The sequence below is a fragment of the Hylobates moloch genome, unplaced genomic scaffold, assembly GCF_009828535.3.
Source record: "Hylobates moloch isolate HMO894 unplaced genomic scaffold, HMol_V3 SCAFFOLD_5, whole genome shotgun sequence".
NCBI classification, from domain to species: Eukaryota; Metazoa; Chordata; class Mammalia; order Primates; family Hylobatidae; genus Hylobates; species Hylobates moloch.
The window spans coordinates 78,763,980-78,782,654 of NW_026652280.1; the positions used below are offsets into that span (position 1 = coordinate 78,763,980).

An 18,675-nucleotide genomic window follows, 5' to 3' on the forward strand; every position below is an offset into this window, starting at 1 on the left:
ATCAGAACACTTAAAAAGAAAAAAGAAGGAGGATTTACTGTACCAATATCAAGATAAATCTATGGTAAACAAGATATACTGGTATTGATACAGGAATAGATAAATAGATAAATGAATAAAATAGAGGCTCTGGAAATAGGCATATACACCTTGACTTATGAAAGACAGACTGCAGAACTGTGGATAAAGACAGACTTTTAAATAAATAAATTATTTCAATTCCCAGATGGCTATCCATATGGTCAAATATGCTTTTCTATTCACAAAAATCAATTCCAAGTAGATTTAAAACCTTAATATGATGAGCAAAATTATAAAGTTTTTAGAAGAGAATACTGGAAAAATTGTCATAGATTTCAGATCAATAAAGACATTAAAAGAGACATAAAGTGCACGAACTCTAAAGGAAAAAATTAGACCATAGTAATATTTAATTATTCTGTTTATTATCATTAAATAAATATACCATGAGGAAATTAACAAGATTACCTACTGTATTATTTGGGTTCTCTAGAGAAATAGAATCAATATGAGATGTATGTGTCTGTATAATATACCATGTATATGTGAGATATATACACACACACACATACACACATATACAATAAGGAATTGGCTCATGTGATTCCCAGTGTCTCAGAAGTCCCAAGATCTGCAGTCAGCAAGCTGGAGATTGAGAAGAGCCAAGGGTATCATTCCAGTGCAAGTCCAAAGGCCTAAGAACCAGCAGAGGTGACGGTATAAGTTCTAGTCTAAATCCAAGTCAGGAAAAGGAGAAGACCAATGTTCCAGCTGAAGATAGTCTGACAGAGAGAGTGAATGCTCCCTCTCTCAATCTTTTTATTCCATTCAGGCCTTCAACAGATTAAATGAGGCTCACCCACGTTGGTGAAGGCAGTTTGCCTTACTCAGTCTACCCATTTGAATGTTCATCTCACTGAAAAACACCTTCACAGTCACACCCAGGATAATGTTATAAACCAAAGATCTTTGCGCCTTGTGGCCCAATCAAATTGACATACAAAATTAACCATCACAGTACAGAGTGGTAGAAGATATTCACAATACACATAAACCAGAAGATTCATATTCAGAATATATAAAGATCTCTTACAAATTAACTTTAAAAATACAGACAACGAAATAGAAAACTTGGAAAATGATTTCACAATAGAGGGTGTCAAAATGGTCAGTAAATGTTTGAGAAGGGGCTCAACCTCATTAGTAGTTCAGGAAATTTAAAATTGAACCACAATGAGAGAATGATGGTTAGATGAAATCACAAATGTGTCTCCTGATGCTTTTTAAATCCTGGGGCTCTAGTTCCTTATAATTTAATAAGTATCATAGGTAGGTATGTAGGACTTCACTGAGACACATCCATATACCTAGAGATGTATAATAGATTGAGTAACTTTATTTACATCATGATTTCTAATTTTAAAATAATTTTTAAGAAGTCCGTAGTCAAGTGGCCCAGACTAAAGCTATGCTAAGAAAAATGCCTCTCAAATTTAATATGCACGTGAACTACTTGGAAATCTTGTTGACATGCAGTTTGTGATTGACACTGTAAGTCTAGAGTGAAACCTGTTGTTTTGCATCTAACAAGCTCCCAGGTTGCCTATGGCACAGGTGAAGTGATGCAGCTACTGCCGGCTGATGGGCCATGCTTTGAGAAGATGCTAAGGGGTTTCCGTGGGCTACCCCAGCAGAGGGTAATTGCAGACAGCTGAATGTGGCCAAAGGTTTTTGGCCCAAGGTAATTGCAGACAGCTGATGGGCCATGCTTTGAGAAGATGCTAAGGGGTTTCCCTGGGCTACCTCAACAGAGGGTAATTGCAGACAGCTGAATGTGGCCAAAGGTTTATAAGCACTCAAGGAACCCCCTAGCTCCTTGCCATTTCTTGTTCCCTATGTTGTGTCTTGGAGTCTGGAGCAATGAAGACCTCTGTGCTCTTAGGTAGGTCCTTTCTCTTTTCTTTACTGTTTTGGAATTCTTCTGGATTCAACCCAGGTATGCATAAGAAATATCTTCAGAGGTGGTGATTTAAAGTGATAAGATTACTTTCTAAAACACTGCTGTGTAAAAAGCTGAGATTTTTTTTTTCTCCCTGATTATAAACCAACAGGTAGGGCTGCCTGTTTCTAATTACTCAGTTAGGAAAAAATTACCCTTTCTGGTCACATAAACTGTGCTCAAAGTATTTTCTTTCTCTATAAGCCAATTTGAAGGTTCTCCAGTTTATCTTGTGCTATTATCCCTCTTCTAATGTGAGACCCATTTTTCTAACATAACTGGGGCTCCTATAATTTGAGAGAACCAGGGAAAGGAAAGACTACCTTAGAGATCTCTGGGTTTCTGGGGAGGGTTACAGGCTCTCTTGGCCCATCCATGGTGCTGGAGAGATAGAATGAAAATTATATAGAGAGTAAGCAGCTGAATTTGGTTGAGTTCTAATTGCTCCCTCTAGATACTGAAGTTTGGGAAACAGTTGAGCCCCAGCATTGTACTTGTTAGCTGCATGAACTTGGGCAAGTTACTTTTGAAGTCTCTCTAATTTTGGCTGCCAGGAAAAAATTACTAGGAATGTATAGTGTCTTAAAATAAGATGATGAGAGGCCCAGTGAAATGAAAACACTCAAATCTTAGTGCTGGAATTACCCTGAGGTAATAAGGAGATAGCTGTTCGGTTCAGTGAGCCAGAGTGATGTCGGGTGTGTCTAATGTCAGTGTGAGAGGTTTGCCAAATAAAGCAGCCTATGGCCTTTCTCCTGTTTCTGTAACCATGCACTGGTTCTCTTCCACCTTTACATTAGAATACTGGTTCTCAGTGGGTGGTTTTGCCCTCCAGGGGACATTTGGCAATATTTAGAGGGATTTTTGGCTGTCACAACAGCATTTGCCACTGGTAGCTAGTGGATAGTGGTCAAGAATGCTACTACACATTCTGCAATGTATAGCTAATAACAACAAAATCTCTTTGGTTATAGATTTCTATAGGGCTGAGTTGAGAAACCCAGCCTCCTGTTTTACTTCAGCTTAGAAGCACTTTAAGGCATGTGTTTGTGAGACCCCTTTTCTAAGCAAAACTAGTGCCAGACCTGAAACCAGCTGAAACCACTGCTACGTTTCATATAATCTTGATTTCTAACAACCGAAGCTAAAGACCACCTCCTTGCAGGGGTCTCAGAGTGAATAAGATTTGTGGGGGGCTACCCAGTATCAAACCTCAAACCTGTGATTACCTTTCTCATAATCAGACTTGGCTTCTCTGTTATATCTGAGTTTGATCTTTCTTTGAGATTTCAATGCCTTAATGTCTTTTTTGTATGTGGGTCTAACTTTCTCTATTACCATTCCCTGAGACCAAAATTAGGGTACGTAGTTAAGGATGGGATTGAGACCTAAGTGTACTTTAGTCACATTAGACAAGTCTAGGGAAACTTAGGGAGTAAAATGAGTTAAAAACCTAGTGCCTGTAGGCTGGTTGCAGTGGCTCACGCCTGTAATCTCAGCACTATGGGAGGCTGAGGCAGGCAGATCACTTGAGGTCAGGAGTTGGAGATCAGCCTGACCAACATGGCGAAACCCCGTCTCTACTAAACAAAAAAATACAAAAATTAGTCGGGCATGGTGGTGGGCGCCTGTAATCCCGACTACTCAGGAGGCTGAGGCAGGAGAATCGCTTAAACCCGAGAGGCAGAGGTTACAGTGAGCCGAGATCGCGCCATTGCACTCAAGCCTGGGCGACAGAGCGAGACTCTATCTCAGAAAAAAAAAAAAAACAAAACAGTGCCTGTAATCCCAGCACTTTGGGAGGCCTAGGCGGGAAGATCACTTGAGCTCAGGAGTTCAAGACCAGACTGGGCAACGTGGTGAAACCCCATCTCTACTAAAAATGCAAAAATTAGCCAGGTGTGGTGGTGCATGCCTGTAGTTCCAGCTACTCCAGAGGCTGAGGCAGAAGAATCACTTGAACCCAGGAGGTGGAGGTTGCAGTGAGCTGAGGTCTCACCATTGCACTCCAGCCTGGACGACAGAGGGAGACTCCATCTTTCAAAACAAAACCTAGCTCCTGCTCTGAGAGTACTACCAATCTATTTTTTTACGGCATTTTTGTAACTGTGGTCTAGCCATAATGCTTGGCACACAGAAGGTCTTCCATCCTTGCACTGGAAAGCATTAGTTATATAAAAATTGAATGAATGGCTATGTGAAAGAAATCTGGCCTCTCGTCTATCCTTCTCTTCACATGTTTTTATCTGCTTTTATTATATTCAGTGGTCATCTTGCAGCTCTGAATGTTGGTACCTCTTAGACCAGTTCCCAAACTTTGTATATGTAAGTCATCTTGTTATTAAAGTGCAAACTGGGTCAATAGGTTAGAGATGAGATCTGGAACTCAATATTTCTAATGAGTTCTAAGGTGATGTTGATGTTACGAATTTGTGGACCAGACTTTGATTAGTAAGGCTTTAGACAAATTACCGACTAGCATTATTAATAGAGAATAGAGCATTCCTTGTGAGTAGAGAACAATTAACTGAAACCTGAGTCAGGCACTTACTGTTATTCTAATTCTCACTCTTTCACTCCTACCTCTCCTAAGACACAGATGTTCAGTGGACAAAGAAGACACTGTTTAGACTGCAGCAATGACTGAGTTGACTACTGATGGCCTAGATCACTGTCTGATTGGTATTAGAGCCAGCCACGTTATGTACCAGACTTAAGATTCTTCAAGTAATTTAATGGTTTGAGCATTTCATTTCTTATCTGGAAAATGAAGAGATTATCTGTCCTATCTCAGGTTTTCTTTGTTAGACTCAATAACAAGAACATAGGCTGGGTGCCATGGCTCACGCCTGTAATCCCAGCACTTTGGGAGGCTGAGGTGGCGTGGATCACCTGAGGTCAGGAGTTTGAGACCAGCCTGGCGAAACCCTATCTTTGCTAAAAATACAAAAATTAGCTGGGTGTGGTGGCGCATGCCTGTAGTCCTAGCTACTCAGGAGGCTGAGACAGGAGAATCACTTGAACCTAGGAGGTGGAGGTTGCAGTGAGCCAAGATCCTGCCACTGCACTCCAGCCTGGGTGACAAAGCAAGACTCTGTCTCAAAAAAAAAAAAAAAAAAAAAAAAAAAAAGGATGTGGTGAAATTTGACCTAGGAATTGGTGCATAAACAGCGGAGCTTCTTATTTAATGTGGTGACAATAAATGTGGGAATCCCCATGGGAACAGGCTTGTGGTCTAACATATTAACCCCTCAATGACAGCCTGGCCCCGAAAGCTTTGCTTTTTAAGATAAATATATCTATCCTTGGGATACACACAGAAAATACATAGGCTACAGCTCCTTTCTTAGTCTGAATAAAAGGAGGGACTTGATAGTAATTACAATTCCCATTTTGACATGGACCAAGAAGGACATTGTACCATAGTTGTGCTGCTATGAGGTAAGTGGATTGCAGATTTTTTTTCATCCTCCCCCTAAACTTCACTTCTGCAGCTGTCATCACTGTATTTACTATCAGTATCTATCAACTCTCTTATATGAATAACTTATGCTATTAATTGCTCTAGGAAAATGGTTTCTCAAAATTCTAAATGCTGAGTTCCACGTTGTACTTGTGCCTCTGTTCTTCTAGCTGTCCCAATAAGCATGTGTCAAGTTGGTAACCTCAGGTTTCTAGGCCAAATAAGGCTAATTCTAAGCCAAACATTTTACAGAAGACAGAGTTCTGTAGATCTTTGGATACTGCCAACTGTCCTGAGATTAAAACCTGGGTCAATGTCTTATGTGGTTGGACTAGTCACTTATTTAATTAAAATTCATATTGAAGACCAAATACATGCCATATGGGGATAAAGAGATGAAGATGTTTCATGCCCCACCCCCACCCCGCCCAGGGGTGGGGAGACATAATGGTAAAATGTGAAACATCCCTGTGTGCCTGGTATTGTAAAAATGTTCCTAGGGTATAGCCACAGCTTCTTCAAGTTAATATGAGAAGATTGGACTCCGTAACCTAATCTTTTATATAGTATTAAATTCTGATACAGGTTGAGTTTAATTGATACTGAGGATGGATGGATGGAGAGCTATCTCTATGGAAGGAATTTGTGGTGGTAGTGTCTTATATAAAGACCATTAAATTGTTTTTACCTTAATAAACATTAATTGAGCATTTAAGTTCTAGGCAGTGTTCCAAGATCTTTTATATGCCTTATTTCATTTAATCATCACAGAACCCTAAAAGGTAGATAATAATGACTACATTCACTCTAAATATGAATAAATGGTTGCAAATAAATTAAATAACCAACTAACCTCTTTATGGATTTTTGCAGCTATGTAAAGTACAGAGCAGCACAGCAGCCACCACCCTCAAGGGGCTTTTGAGCACATGAAGTGTGGCCAATTTGAATTGTGCTACAAATACAAAACATGCATCAGTTCCAGAAAATTAGTATAAGAAATGTAATCTCAATTTTTGTTTTGTTACATGTTAATGATCATATTTGGGTTGTATTAGCTTAGATGAAATATATTTTAAACTATACCTGCTTTTTTAAATTTTAATTTTAATGTCTTTTTTTGAGATGGGGGTCTCACTCTGTTGCCCAGGCTGGAGTGCAGTGGTATGGTCTTGACTCACTGCAGCCTCTGCCTCCTGGGCTCAAGCAATTCTCCCACCTCAGTCTCCCAAGTAGCTGGGATTACAGGGGTGCACCACCACAGTTGGATAATTTTTGCATTTTTAGTAGAGATGGGGTTTCACCATGTTGGCCAGGGTGGTCTTGAACTCCTGACCTCAGGTGATCACCTGCCTCGGCCTCCCAGAATGCTGGGATTACAGGCATGAGCCACTGTGCCTGGTCTATACCTGCTTATTTTTGAACATGGCTAATAGGAGACTGAATGCTACCCATGTAGCTTGTGTTATATTTGTCAGCACTGATAGTGTAATGTCTTGAGATGAATTATGCTACCATATTACTTTTTGGATTTTTTTTTCTTTTTTTCTTTTTTTTTTTTTTTTTTTTTTAGCAATAACTGCAATGTGCTCTGAAAATTGGTTGTTAGTCAGAATGAAAATAAGTCCTTTTGATAACAACACAGAAATTAGAATTGGCGACATACACCTGGGAGATAACTGGCCTGTAACAAGACTGTTGTCATTTAACTACGAGTTTTCTTATCCTGTCACTTCTTGTGAGATCAAGAAAATTGTAAGTGCCATGATGCTTTTCCCTAAAACATATACTGAATTTTTTTTCAGGGCTACATAGTATCAAAAGTTCCTTCCTAATTAAAATTTTCAAGCATCTTCTTATCTCTTGCAGTGATCAATTGTTAGATAGGACCAGGTGCTTATCTACTTAATTGGGACATTTCAGATAAGGGACTTTAAAAAGGTCATAAGGGGCTGGGTGTGGTGGCTCACACCTGTAATCCCACCACTTTGGGAGGCTGAGGCGGGTGGATCACCTGAAATCAGGAGTTTGAGACCAACCTGGTCAACACGGTTAAACCCAGTCTCTGCTAAAAATACCAAATTTAGCTGGGTGTGGTGGCAGGTACCTGTAATCCCAGCTATTTGGGAGGCTGAGGCAGGAGAATCGCTTGAACCTGGGAGGCAGAGGTTGCAGTGAGCTGAGATGGTGCCATTGCACTCCAGCCTGGGTGACGAGCGAAACTGTCTCAAAGTCATAAGGTACGGCCTGTGCCTTCTCAGTTTTATTACCTCCATCTGCTGTCAGATTTTAATAGCTTGGAACATTGTTTATGAATATATGCAATTGGACTATTTTGGAAAAAGTACATATACTTTAAAACAGACCCAGAGACAATTATTTTCTCCTATCCCCCATCTGGTATTAGAGATGGGGGCAAAGAAGTTGAAGGACCAGGAGAAAAAGGAGAATAAAGTATTTCTCATGAGGTCTACTATTTTATTTCTGTTAAATTAATGTAAAATGACATTTCCAGATTTTCCTAAAACAGACTCCACTGAGATCATTAAGCCACCAAAATAATTTAAGGCTTTCTAGTATTAAAACTCTCAATTGTTTCAGATGTTCCAAACAAATGATGACGCCATATTATCAGAGATCAGTTACAGACCAAGGTTGCATACTACCTATGAATTTCCAGTGGTTTGCTTTGCAAAGAGGTATGTGTAGCTACTTCCCTTACACATTCTTAAATTTATTATTTGGTTGATAGATGTTTCTGTTAAGAATGCAGCTATAAAAATGCCCTGGAGGGATGCGTATGGCACAAATTTTGAAAGTTTCTCTAATTCTAAGGAAAATGTTCAAATGTACAGAATTGAAAGAATTTATATATAGTACCTAGATTCTACCATTTTGCTAAACTTCGTTACACAATCATTTCCCCATCTATCAATTTTGATGCACTTCCAATTGAAGACATGAGTACACTTTTCCCTAAGTGCTTCAGCATGCATATCATGAATTAAGGATCAATAATTTGAAGAAAAACTCACAAGCAATTAATATATAAATGTTACACAAGTTAATGCATTTGTCAACTGAGCTTTATGTTTAACATAAAACCCTATCGCCATGCGTAAGATTGATTGCTGCAGAAAGTGGATCTTCCCAGTTGGTTCCTGCGGCCACACCTCACTGTTCTTGTCTCTTCTACAACTTTGTAGAAATAGAATCGCAGCATGTATGCTTTGTGTCTAGCTTATTTCATTCAGCAGAATGTTTGAAACTCGTTTATGTTGTATATTCCAGCAGCTTGTTTCCTTATATTGCTGAGTGGTATATTTAATTAGATACGTATTATTTGATGAAGATTTGTGCTGTTTTCAGTCTCTGGCTATTATGAATAAATATGCTATTACCATATGTTTGTATGTCTTTGGGTGTATGTTTTTGTTTCCTTTAAATACCTAAGAATGGGACTGCTTGATCATAGGGGGAGTTTTTGTTTAGTTTTGTAAGAAATGATGCATATTTTCCCAAAATAAGATGTCTTTTTTGGCAATAATACGGGGAATGTATGAGAGTCCAGTGGTTTCACCCTCTGATGTCAGTTTCTTATTCTAACCATCTGAATAGGTGCATAGTCATATTTAATTTGCATTTTCTGATAACTAATTATTAGTGCTCATTGGCTATTTGTATGTCTCTTGTGAGCCATGTCTTTGTTCATTTTTACTCTGCATCATCTGTCTTAAGTTGTAAGTGGTCTTCATATCTCAAAGACCAGGACTTTGTCAGATGTATTTCGCCCCAGTCCCCACATTGCTTATTCATTTTCTTAATGTGTTTTTTGATAAGCAGACATCTTTAATTTTGGAGTTTAATTTATAGACTCTTCCTTCTAGTTATTGCTTTCTGTTCTGTCGTAAAATTCCTTGCTACTGCCAAGTCTTATTTTCTTCTAAAAGTTTTATGGTTTTGAATATATTTGGGTTTATAATCCATCTGAACTTAATTTTTGCCTGTAGTGTAAGGAAGGTCAAGATTCTTCCATCTCCATAGGGACATCCTGTTGATACAGTACTATTAACTGAAATGAAATTTCTTTCATCCTTGAATTGCTCTGACTCTTTCGTTATATCAATGACCTTATAAGCTTGGATTTCTCTGGGCTCTTATTTATGTCTTAATGATCTATTTGATCTTTATCTTGACTACTTAAGTTCATTTGCAACTTAGCAATGCCATTTTCAGTTGTTCAGGATGATTTCAAACAAATTCTCACTATATCCTTATACTTCTTGAGGGGTGGAAAAGGTCAGACAAAATTAAGGCACCCTGCAAGGAATGACTTGAAATCAGCTTTTAAAAGGAACCTCTGTTTTTCAAACTTTGCCAGTCATCTCTAAACCTTTGCTGTCTAACATAGTAACCGGTAGCCACTGGTAATATTACATTTAAATTACTAAAATTAAAACAACAAAAAATTGAGTTGTACGAGCTATTTTTTCGAGTGCCCAGTAGCGGCATGTGGTTAGTGGTAACATTTGCACAGTGTAGACTTAGAATTTTCTGTAATAAAGATTTACTAACGGACAGTGTTGCTACATCAGAATAAACACAATTGTTAACCAGACAGTAGCTAAATATCATAAACATTCATGTTGATCTTAAAGTGGTTCTAACCTTTATTTTTAATTTTCTAAATTTTAACTCTTATTTTAGATCCAGGGAGTACATATATAGGTTTGTTACATAAGTACATTGCATGATTCTGAGGTTTGAGATACTATTGACCCTGCTATCCAGGTACTGGGCCTGTCAGGGAAGGAAGGATTTAACAGTGGGAATGAACACTACAGCTCCTAAAGTAGGATGGTGAAGGGTAGAGATGATAGCTAAAGGTGGTGGAATCTAACTGCTTTTTAGCCTTGGAATGGGTGTCTCCCTTTCTTGCCTGGCTAAGATTTTGGTGGTAGTCTTTGGCTTTTTAAATAACATGCTTCCCTGACCATGAGGAATTTTTACAAATTGGTATGAGTCTCCCATACTTCCTGGAACGGGGTAGAAAATGTACCTCTGTTGTACCCTCTTTTAATCTGAGAAAGTATGTTTGTTCTTCCAGCCCCCAATGTCTTCTCAACCTCTCTGTCTATAGTATTAGCTGCTATATTGTAACAGTCACCTCCTATCCTCTTCCACTTAATTGACCCAGGGGTTAGCACCTGACTTGGACAATGCCAATTAGTTTTTCAAACAGCCTTTGTAAACTTGTCAGCCTCTAAGCAGGTAAAGGGTATGATATTTAAAAAAAAAAAAAAAAAGATGATCCCAGCACTTTAGGAGGCCAAGGCAGGCAGATCACTTGAGGCTGGGAGTTCAAAACCAGCCTAACCAATGTGGTGAAACTCTTTCTCTACTAAAAATACAAAAATTAGCCAGGCATGGTGGCACATGCCCATAATCCGAGTTACTTGGGAGGCTGAGGCGGGAGAATCACTTGAACCTGGGAGGTGGAGTTTGCAGTGAGCTGAGATAGCGCCACTGCACTCCAGCCTGGGTGACAGAGTGAGATTGTCTTTAAAAAAAAAAAAAAAAAAAAATGCCATTAGTCTCCTCCTTTTGGATCATGGAAAGAAGTGGTACTTATGGTAATGGAGTCAAGGCAATGAGCATGTAAATGTGGTGACAATTTACATGTCATTTAAATTCCTACTTCTGATTCCTGAGATCTAGCTGCCTTTTTGCAGTTGATATTGTCATATTCACCTTTTAATTATTAGATAGTCTAAACTTACAGAGAGTAATTTTGTAGTCACTGTTTGTTTTTTTGAGATGGAGTCTCACTCTGTTGCCCAGGCTGGAGTGCAGTGGTGCGATCTCAGCTCACTGCAACCTCCTATTCCCGGGTTCAAGCGATTCTCCTGCCTCAGCCTCCAGAGTAGCTGGGATGACAGGTGTGCCCCACCATGCCAGACTAATTTTTATATTTTTAGTAGAGATGAAGTTTCACCATGTTGGCCAGGCTCGTCTCGAACGCCTGACCTCAGGTGATCCACCTGCCTTGGCCTCCCAAAGTGCTGGGATTACAGGAATGAGCCACTGCACCTGGCGTGTAATCACTGCTTTTATGCAATGTAAATTTTTCCTCAATGCTTGACAGCATCTTGAAGGTCATTTTCTGGCTATTAGACTTGTGAAGCCTAGTGGAATATGACTTAATACTAGATTTTCATACTTAACTTAGTTTTCTTCCTTCCCTTCTTTCCAGTTCCAGCTATGCTGGGGTTTGAGTTTTGGAATAGATTCTTAAATGTGATCTTTTTGTGGTTTTAAAATCTATTCTCTTCCCCTACTTTTCCTGTGTTTGCTGGGATAGGGTAATGGCATTAAGACATGAAAAGAGAAAATATCTCTTTGCTGAAATGGTTGTAGGGGTCTTTTGGCCAACACGGAGCATAGATGCTTTCTCCGTGGTGGGTCCAAATGCTGGTCTTCCTCACTTAATGACTTTTTGAATAAGTCTATCACGAACATCAGATTTGATCCTTGGATTTCTCACTTGGTGCTGGGCGTCTTAAGGGGAATCTTAGCAGATGGGATTGAACTATATTGCCATCTATATAGGCATCCACTAAGCTCTAAAAAAAATGGTTTCAATAGCAGATTATAGAAGTAAAGGCTATTATGCCTTATCTATTTGCAGTCCATTTTTCTCCCAGATCAAATAGGCCAGGACATATTAGCCCTTCTAAATTCAACAAGAGATATAGAAAATTTGAATGAGATTTTAGCCTCCCTTTACACACGCACTCTGAATCTGAATCACGCTCCTGGAACTGCCTACATGCTGGCTTTGGGAGATGAGCAAACCACATTACTTTTCCTTACATGCAGGGAAGGAAAGACCAGCAGTGGGAATAAACACCGCAACTCCCAAGATAGGATGGGGAAGGGTTGAGATGGTAGTTAAAGGTGGTGAAATCTAACTCCTTTTTAACCTTGGAAGGCGGGGACTATGTTTCTATTTCCTGCCTAAGATTTTGGTGGTAGAATCTTTTTGCATACCTATGGGTCTCTGTTTTCAATTTCTAATCTTGGGATGTGTGCGTGGCCTGGCTTGGTTGAGTCATAGCCCATTCAGCATAGATAGAATGTTTGTCACATCTAACAATCATTTTGCTTTTCAAAACTTTTATTGACCCCGGAGCCTCAAAGTCAAGTCAAGGATCAATTCTGGATCAATAAGTACCATCCTATTCAAGATTCTGTTACAAACTCTTTATTTAGATTTACTGAGCTACTTTGCCTTTCCTCCACAAGTCAGTTATTTTGGGTTATCACTTATAACAAACCTATCTAATACATATTTTTCCCACAAAAAATCTGTACAGCTATTAATCCCATGCTTTTCTTTTGTTTGCTCTGCATTTAGGCTTAAATTCCCATCTGTGATGCATTTTGGAATGAGTGGGTTTGATGCCAACACCTTGAAAGAAATCCCTCAAAAAACAAAAGGACAAGAGTCACCAGCTCCCACACAAAGTAAAACATGGACACCTAATTTTAATAGTGTTAATAAGGTGAGAATATTAAGGTTGTTTATTTTATAGTTAACCACAATTTGTTAAATATAACTTCAAGGAAGGCAATAATGTAAATTCCTATTTGAATGCTGCATGCTGAAATTGCTCTGGTTTTAATATGAACCCTGTAGAATTAGGTACCATAGTCTGTACTTGGATACAGTTATAATTTTCTTGTTGCACATAAACATGAATAGGTTCCATACTGGTCAGTTTCCTTACCTATTCTCTCAGGTACTAAACTGTTCATTTTCAATACAGCCTGTGACAAAATGAAATTGTCATAGAAGGCCCATACCAGATCTCTAATTTCATACTAATATTTGCAGAAAAACATGTCTATATACATATATGTGTATCAAATAAGTAGGCAGATAGGTAAACTAGGCTTAAATTCAGAGGAAGTCACTACATCTAATTAGCACTTTTCCTAAGATTAATACCTGTAGAAAACACTCTTTTTAATCAGGATTTTTCCACTGAGCTTATTTTAAAAGGGTGCCAGAAAACTTGTGCATACTGACAATAGCCTTGAAGTTGACATTTCATAAAGAAATAAGCTTTGTTCTAGAGATCCGAAAACCACTTAAAATCAAAGTTGAAATGTATGATGTAATTACTTGATAGTCTCAGAAAGGCAGTGATCTAGCCAACACACAGATGCTAATCACTTCTAATAGCATAATATCTAATGGTTATATTTGATATAGCTGGTTAATTCCATAGATTACATTTTAGGGTAGAAATGTGATTTTTTTTTTCCACATTACTTCTAATTGAGCACCCATGAGTTCTCTGAACATGTTTTCTTTTTAGGTAAGGTTATATTTAAGCAGCTCTTAACTGCTTTTCCCCCCTATCCTACAGGAGCAACTGTCCAAGAAGTCACTGTATCAATAATGCCTGTGTTATAACACCCTCTCCTCCCTAAAGCAAGGGAACAAGTGATACATCTTGTCTGAAAACAAGTTTCATCAATACTGTTGATGTGTCTGTACAAAGACGAGTAGCAACATCTGTTACCAGTTTCACTACATTTTGGAGTTTTGAATAACGTAAATATCATGGTATAGATATACTTTTTAATGAGTTAATTTGAAGTGAAATTGCCATTCTAACTCTGAAATCAAGTTCATACATAATAAAGCTTGCCCATACCCAGTGTGTACTTTTCTGAATTAACATTCAGCATTTTTATGATTTAGTTGCTCACTTTAGTTTTACCCATTATGCTTAGTAACTATGTCTCAGTGAAATATATTTAAGTCTCCCTCTTTTATAATGCACTCAAAAGGAGAATTTTCCTATCAGTCCTTCATCTGTGGCTTTCTATACTGCTTTTTCCTTTTCTGTTTCCTGGCAATGTCTCATGAGGAAACATTGTAAACTTATTTTGACATTGTGCATTTCTTTCCTATTACCTCGATAAAGCAAGAATCTAGAAAAAAATAAGATTCCAATTGCTTTTTGGCCTAATTCTGAAAGTGTTGTAACCATATAGGGCCACAACTACACCATCACACCACCCTTCCCACCATTAGTGCTTTGGTGGAGATTTTCTTAGTGAACAAGATGACTTGCTCTTCCTTTTGAGGCTCCTAAATTGATTGGCAAAATGTCGAGTAGGGAGATCCAGCTATGAATCCCAAATAAGAATTCCCATTGCATGGAGGGTGGCAAAGATAATAGTGTCAACCACTGGTTGGAACCAGCGTCTTTTTGTGTGTGTCGGGAAAGAAGGAAAGGTGCAGCAAGGAGAAAAGATGAAGCAAAATCAGCATTTGTTGTGAGTACTAGTCTCCCATGTAGGTCCCTCCTGATAGCCAATGCAAAGTGGGGGATGCATGTACCCCTCTGGAGCTGTAGGCAAAGACCCTGTTACCTTACCACAGGGGGTAGGTATACCTATACTGATACCAGCCAAGTGCCATATGACACCCACACCTTAAGCAATACGGGGAATGTGCCTTGTGTACCCAGAATAGGGAAATAACTTCTTCTAATAAAGAACCTGGAACCAAGTGACAACTTGGCTCCCAGCTTCCATATAGCACAGTGTCCCAGGCCCAGTGAGAATCCCTTAGAGGGATGGCAGGCTCCACAATAGCTGCTTATCCCAACACAAAAGTGCTCAAAACTCAGATCATGCTGATCACAGCTTGGATCCCAGGTGGAAAGACATCTAATTCTTAATTTAAATTGCTTAGTATATCTCTGGAAGTGAAGTCTTGTGCCTTTGAGTATACTGTACAAGAGTACAGGTGCCAAACTCATTTCAGGGAGCCTGAACCAGGAAGTGCCACATACATGAGCAGAGATGCATGCACACAAATGATCTTTACTCAAAGCAAGTTCAGTCTTCTTCCATAGGGAAAACTGGTAGTTGGGGCAGAACATTCTAATGGCTAGATTTCTTGCTCCTGAGAGGGAGAAAAACTCATGGACACAAGAAAATGTGAAAAAGGTCTCTCTCCACCTCTTTAGACACAATTTATTTTTGCTAAATCTGAAAGTACCTCTCTTTCCCCTCTAGAAATGGGGATTTTTGTGCCAAGAGAATACAAAGACATCTAAATTTGAGTCATCTAGAACTGCTAAATAACTTAGCTGAGCTGCTGGACTTGGTTGACTAACAGGTACCTAACTATGTCAATTTCCTGACCTTCAATCCTTCCCATGACAGCTGAAGCTGGAGAAGAGCTGGGATTGGTTGAAGGGACTGAATACTTTTGTTTTTGAAAGGAAAATGACAGTAAAATTTTGTCATCTGAATATATGTGATTCTTTTACTATTTTTATTTCTTTCCACCTTGAGTAAAATTAAAGATGCAACATGACTTGGCCTGACCTTTCTTTTTTATTTGATTTTTGAGATGGAGTCTCGCTCTGTCACCCAGGCTGGGATTCAATGGGCATGATCTTGGCTCACTGCAACCTCTGCCTCCCAGGTTCAAATGATTCTCCCACCTCAGCCTCCTGAGTAGCTGGGATTACAGGCACCCATGATGCCTGGCTAATTTTTGTATGTTGTAGAGATGGGATTTCACCATGTTGGCCAGGCTGGTCTTGAACTCCTCACCTCAGGTGATCCACCTCGGCCTCCCAAAGTACTGGGATTAGAGGGGTGAGCCACCATGTCAGGCCACTTGGCCTAATTTTTCATTTTGATAAAACCCTAGTAGATTTTTGACTACTCCTGGAAATATAAATCCCAATTAAAAGATATTTTTGGGCTCCTATTAAAAAGTTAAAAAATTACAGATGCTTGCCAGGTTGCAGAGAAAAGGGAACAATTACATACTGCTGGTGGCAATGTAAATTAGCTCAGCATTGTGGAAAGCAGGGTGACAATTCCTCCAAGAACTTAGAGCTGTCATTCGACCCAGAAATCCCATTATTGGTTATATATCCAAAGGAATGTAAATCATTCTACCATAAAGACACATGTTTGTCCCAGCACTATTCACAATAGCAAAGCCATGGAATCAATCTAAATGCCCATCAATGGTAGACTGGGTACAGATAATATGGTGCATGTACACCATGGAATTCTATACAGCCATAAAAAGGAATGAGACATGTCCTTTGCAACAACATGGATGGAGCTGGAGGCCATAATCGTATGTGAAATAATGCAGGAACAGAAAACCTAATACCACATATTCTCACCTATAAGTAGGAGCCAGACCTCGAGTACACGTGGACACATATAAGGGAACAACAGACACCAGGGCCTACGTGAGGGATGGAGGGTAGGAGGAGGGAGAGGATAGAACACTACCCATCAGTTACTATGCTTATTACCCGGGTGACTAATCTGTACACCAAGCCCCGTGACATGCAGTTTACCTATATAACAAACCTGCACATGTACCCCTGAACCTAAAAGTTAAAAATAGCCATCTGTTGCCCTCATTGCAATAGGATACATGCATTTATTTAACAATCACTACAGTAATGAGACAAGTACTCATTAACTCAACCTAAAAAGTCTCAATGTTGAATTCAATTGACCAAAATCTCTACATGTCAGAATGAGGTTTTGATCCAGATGCTTTTGGTTTTAGACCTTAATTTTTGACATTTAATGTCTGATACTTTGAAAAATCTTAAGTTTTTAAAATTAACTTTTAATGTAGGTATTCACTAATTCCAATAATAATGATTTCAGGAATATACAGCGTATCAGAGGGAGATAAGATAGATAACAATCTGTCTTTTTTTTTTTTTTTTGAGACGGAGTCTTGCTCTGTCCCCCAGGCTGGAGTGCAGTGGCGCAATCTCGGCTCACTGCAAGCTCTGCCTCCCGGATTCACGCCATTCTCCTGCCTCAGCCTCCTGAGTAGCTGGGACTACAGGCGCCCGCCAACACGCCCGGCTAATTTTTTTGTATTTTTAGTAGAGACGGGGTTTCACCGTGTTAGCCAGGATGGTCTCGATCTCCTGACCTCGTGATCCGCCCGCCTCGGCCTCCCAAAGTGCTGGGATTACAGGCTTGAGCCACCGCGCCGGGCCCAATCTGTCTTATTTTTGACAAGGATTTGTGCAGCTGTGAAATTGAAGAAACGGTGTCTCCGGGTTAAAGAATCTTATTAATTTCCTGGAGACGTAGCAACAGGCTGACCAGAAAGTTGGTGAAAATTGTTTTTGACTTGAAAGGTTAGAGCCAAGGGTCCAGAGAAGCGGTACAACAGAGGATATATTTTGCAGGATATTAAAACATACAAATGGTTTGGACATAGAGTGTGAGAAACACGCTGGAATCAAGCATGTCTCCTGTGATTGGGGGTTATAAGTGGGTGATTTGTGGTGTTACTTAGATGGGAAAGATTTCTTTCGGAGTCAACACTTAATGTTTGTACAGGCTTAAAAATTTAGCATATTTTAAGTTTAGCAGTTTTTCTGGTTTTCTTTCTATCTTGCGTTCTTCATCAGTATTCAGACGGGATTTTTGCTAATCACTCCAGAAAAGGCTGGACTCAAACTTAATGCGGTTAGGGGAGTTAGCAGGTTTTGTCCTCCTTAGTAGTTGTGACAAAATGTAGAATAAAGGCAAACTGAAAGTCAGTTCCATGGGTGCCCCGGTCAGAGAATGGGACAAAGTGGGGGGCACAGGTAGATGTCAGATGGGTATGATCAGAGATGGCCTCTACAACTGCTGGCACCCGAATAATCCTAACAAAGGAATTTAAGTAATGCAGCCTTCCCATTCCTTTGCTTCTAGCATATATAGTGTAACCTAGATAGCTACAGAGAAAACTGCTGTAATATTTATTGTTTAATTTTGATAAAGCTAATCAATTATTTCTACATATGAGTTCATTATGCTAAGATATGCTTTGGGTAACACAAATAATTACACATGTGGTCTCTGCCAATAATACTTTGGACAAAGTGTGTATAACAACTTTAAAATTTCCTTATGCACTTGCTTTATTCTGCATGTGTATTATAGAAAGGTTGTTTTACATTGGGATAAGGTCACAGCGGTGGTATAGTTTGAGTTGCCCCAAATCTTACACAAACAGTGCAACCAATATATTGAAACAAAGCACACAGACTGTTATCTTTACAACTTAGTGATCAGGTATCCCTAAAAATTGTAGAACACAATGAATGAGGCC

The 18,675-nt window shown here is 39.2% G+C and overlaps 1 protein-coding gene across 1 annotated transcript; it reads left to right on the top strand.

Moving 5' to 3' along the window:
* Window positions 1–1,941: 1,941 nt before the first annotated feature.
* Window positions 1,942–13,969, top strand: OOSP4B (oocyte secreted protein family member 4B). The gene is made up of 5 exons (XM_032151817.2): window positions 1,942–1,963; window positions 7,057–7,238; window positions 8,085–8,182; window positions 12,901–13,048; window positions 13,919–13,969. Exons 1-5 carry the CDS (start codon window positions 1,942–1,944, stop codon window positions 13,949–13,951), a joined length of 483 nt encoding a protein of 160 aa, XP_032007708.2. The 3' UTR covers window positions 13,952–13,969.
* The last annotated feature ends 4,706 nt before the right edge of the window (window positions 13,970–18,675 follow it).

Excerpts from the sequence above, each read along its gene's own strand:
- OOSP4B (XM_032151817.2), top strand. The coding sequence starts at position 1,942 with ATGAAGACCTCTGTGCTCTTAG. Across the intron at positions 7,239-8,084 it reads CTTGTGAGATCAAGAAAATT|ATGTTCCAAACAAATGATGA; the intron begins GTAAGTGCCATG and ends CAATTGTTTCAG. Across the intron at positions 13,049-13,918 it reads ATTTTAATAGTGTTAATAAG|GAGCAACTGTCCAAGAAGTC; the intron begins GTGAGAATATTA and ends CCTATCCTACAG.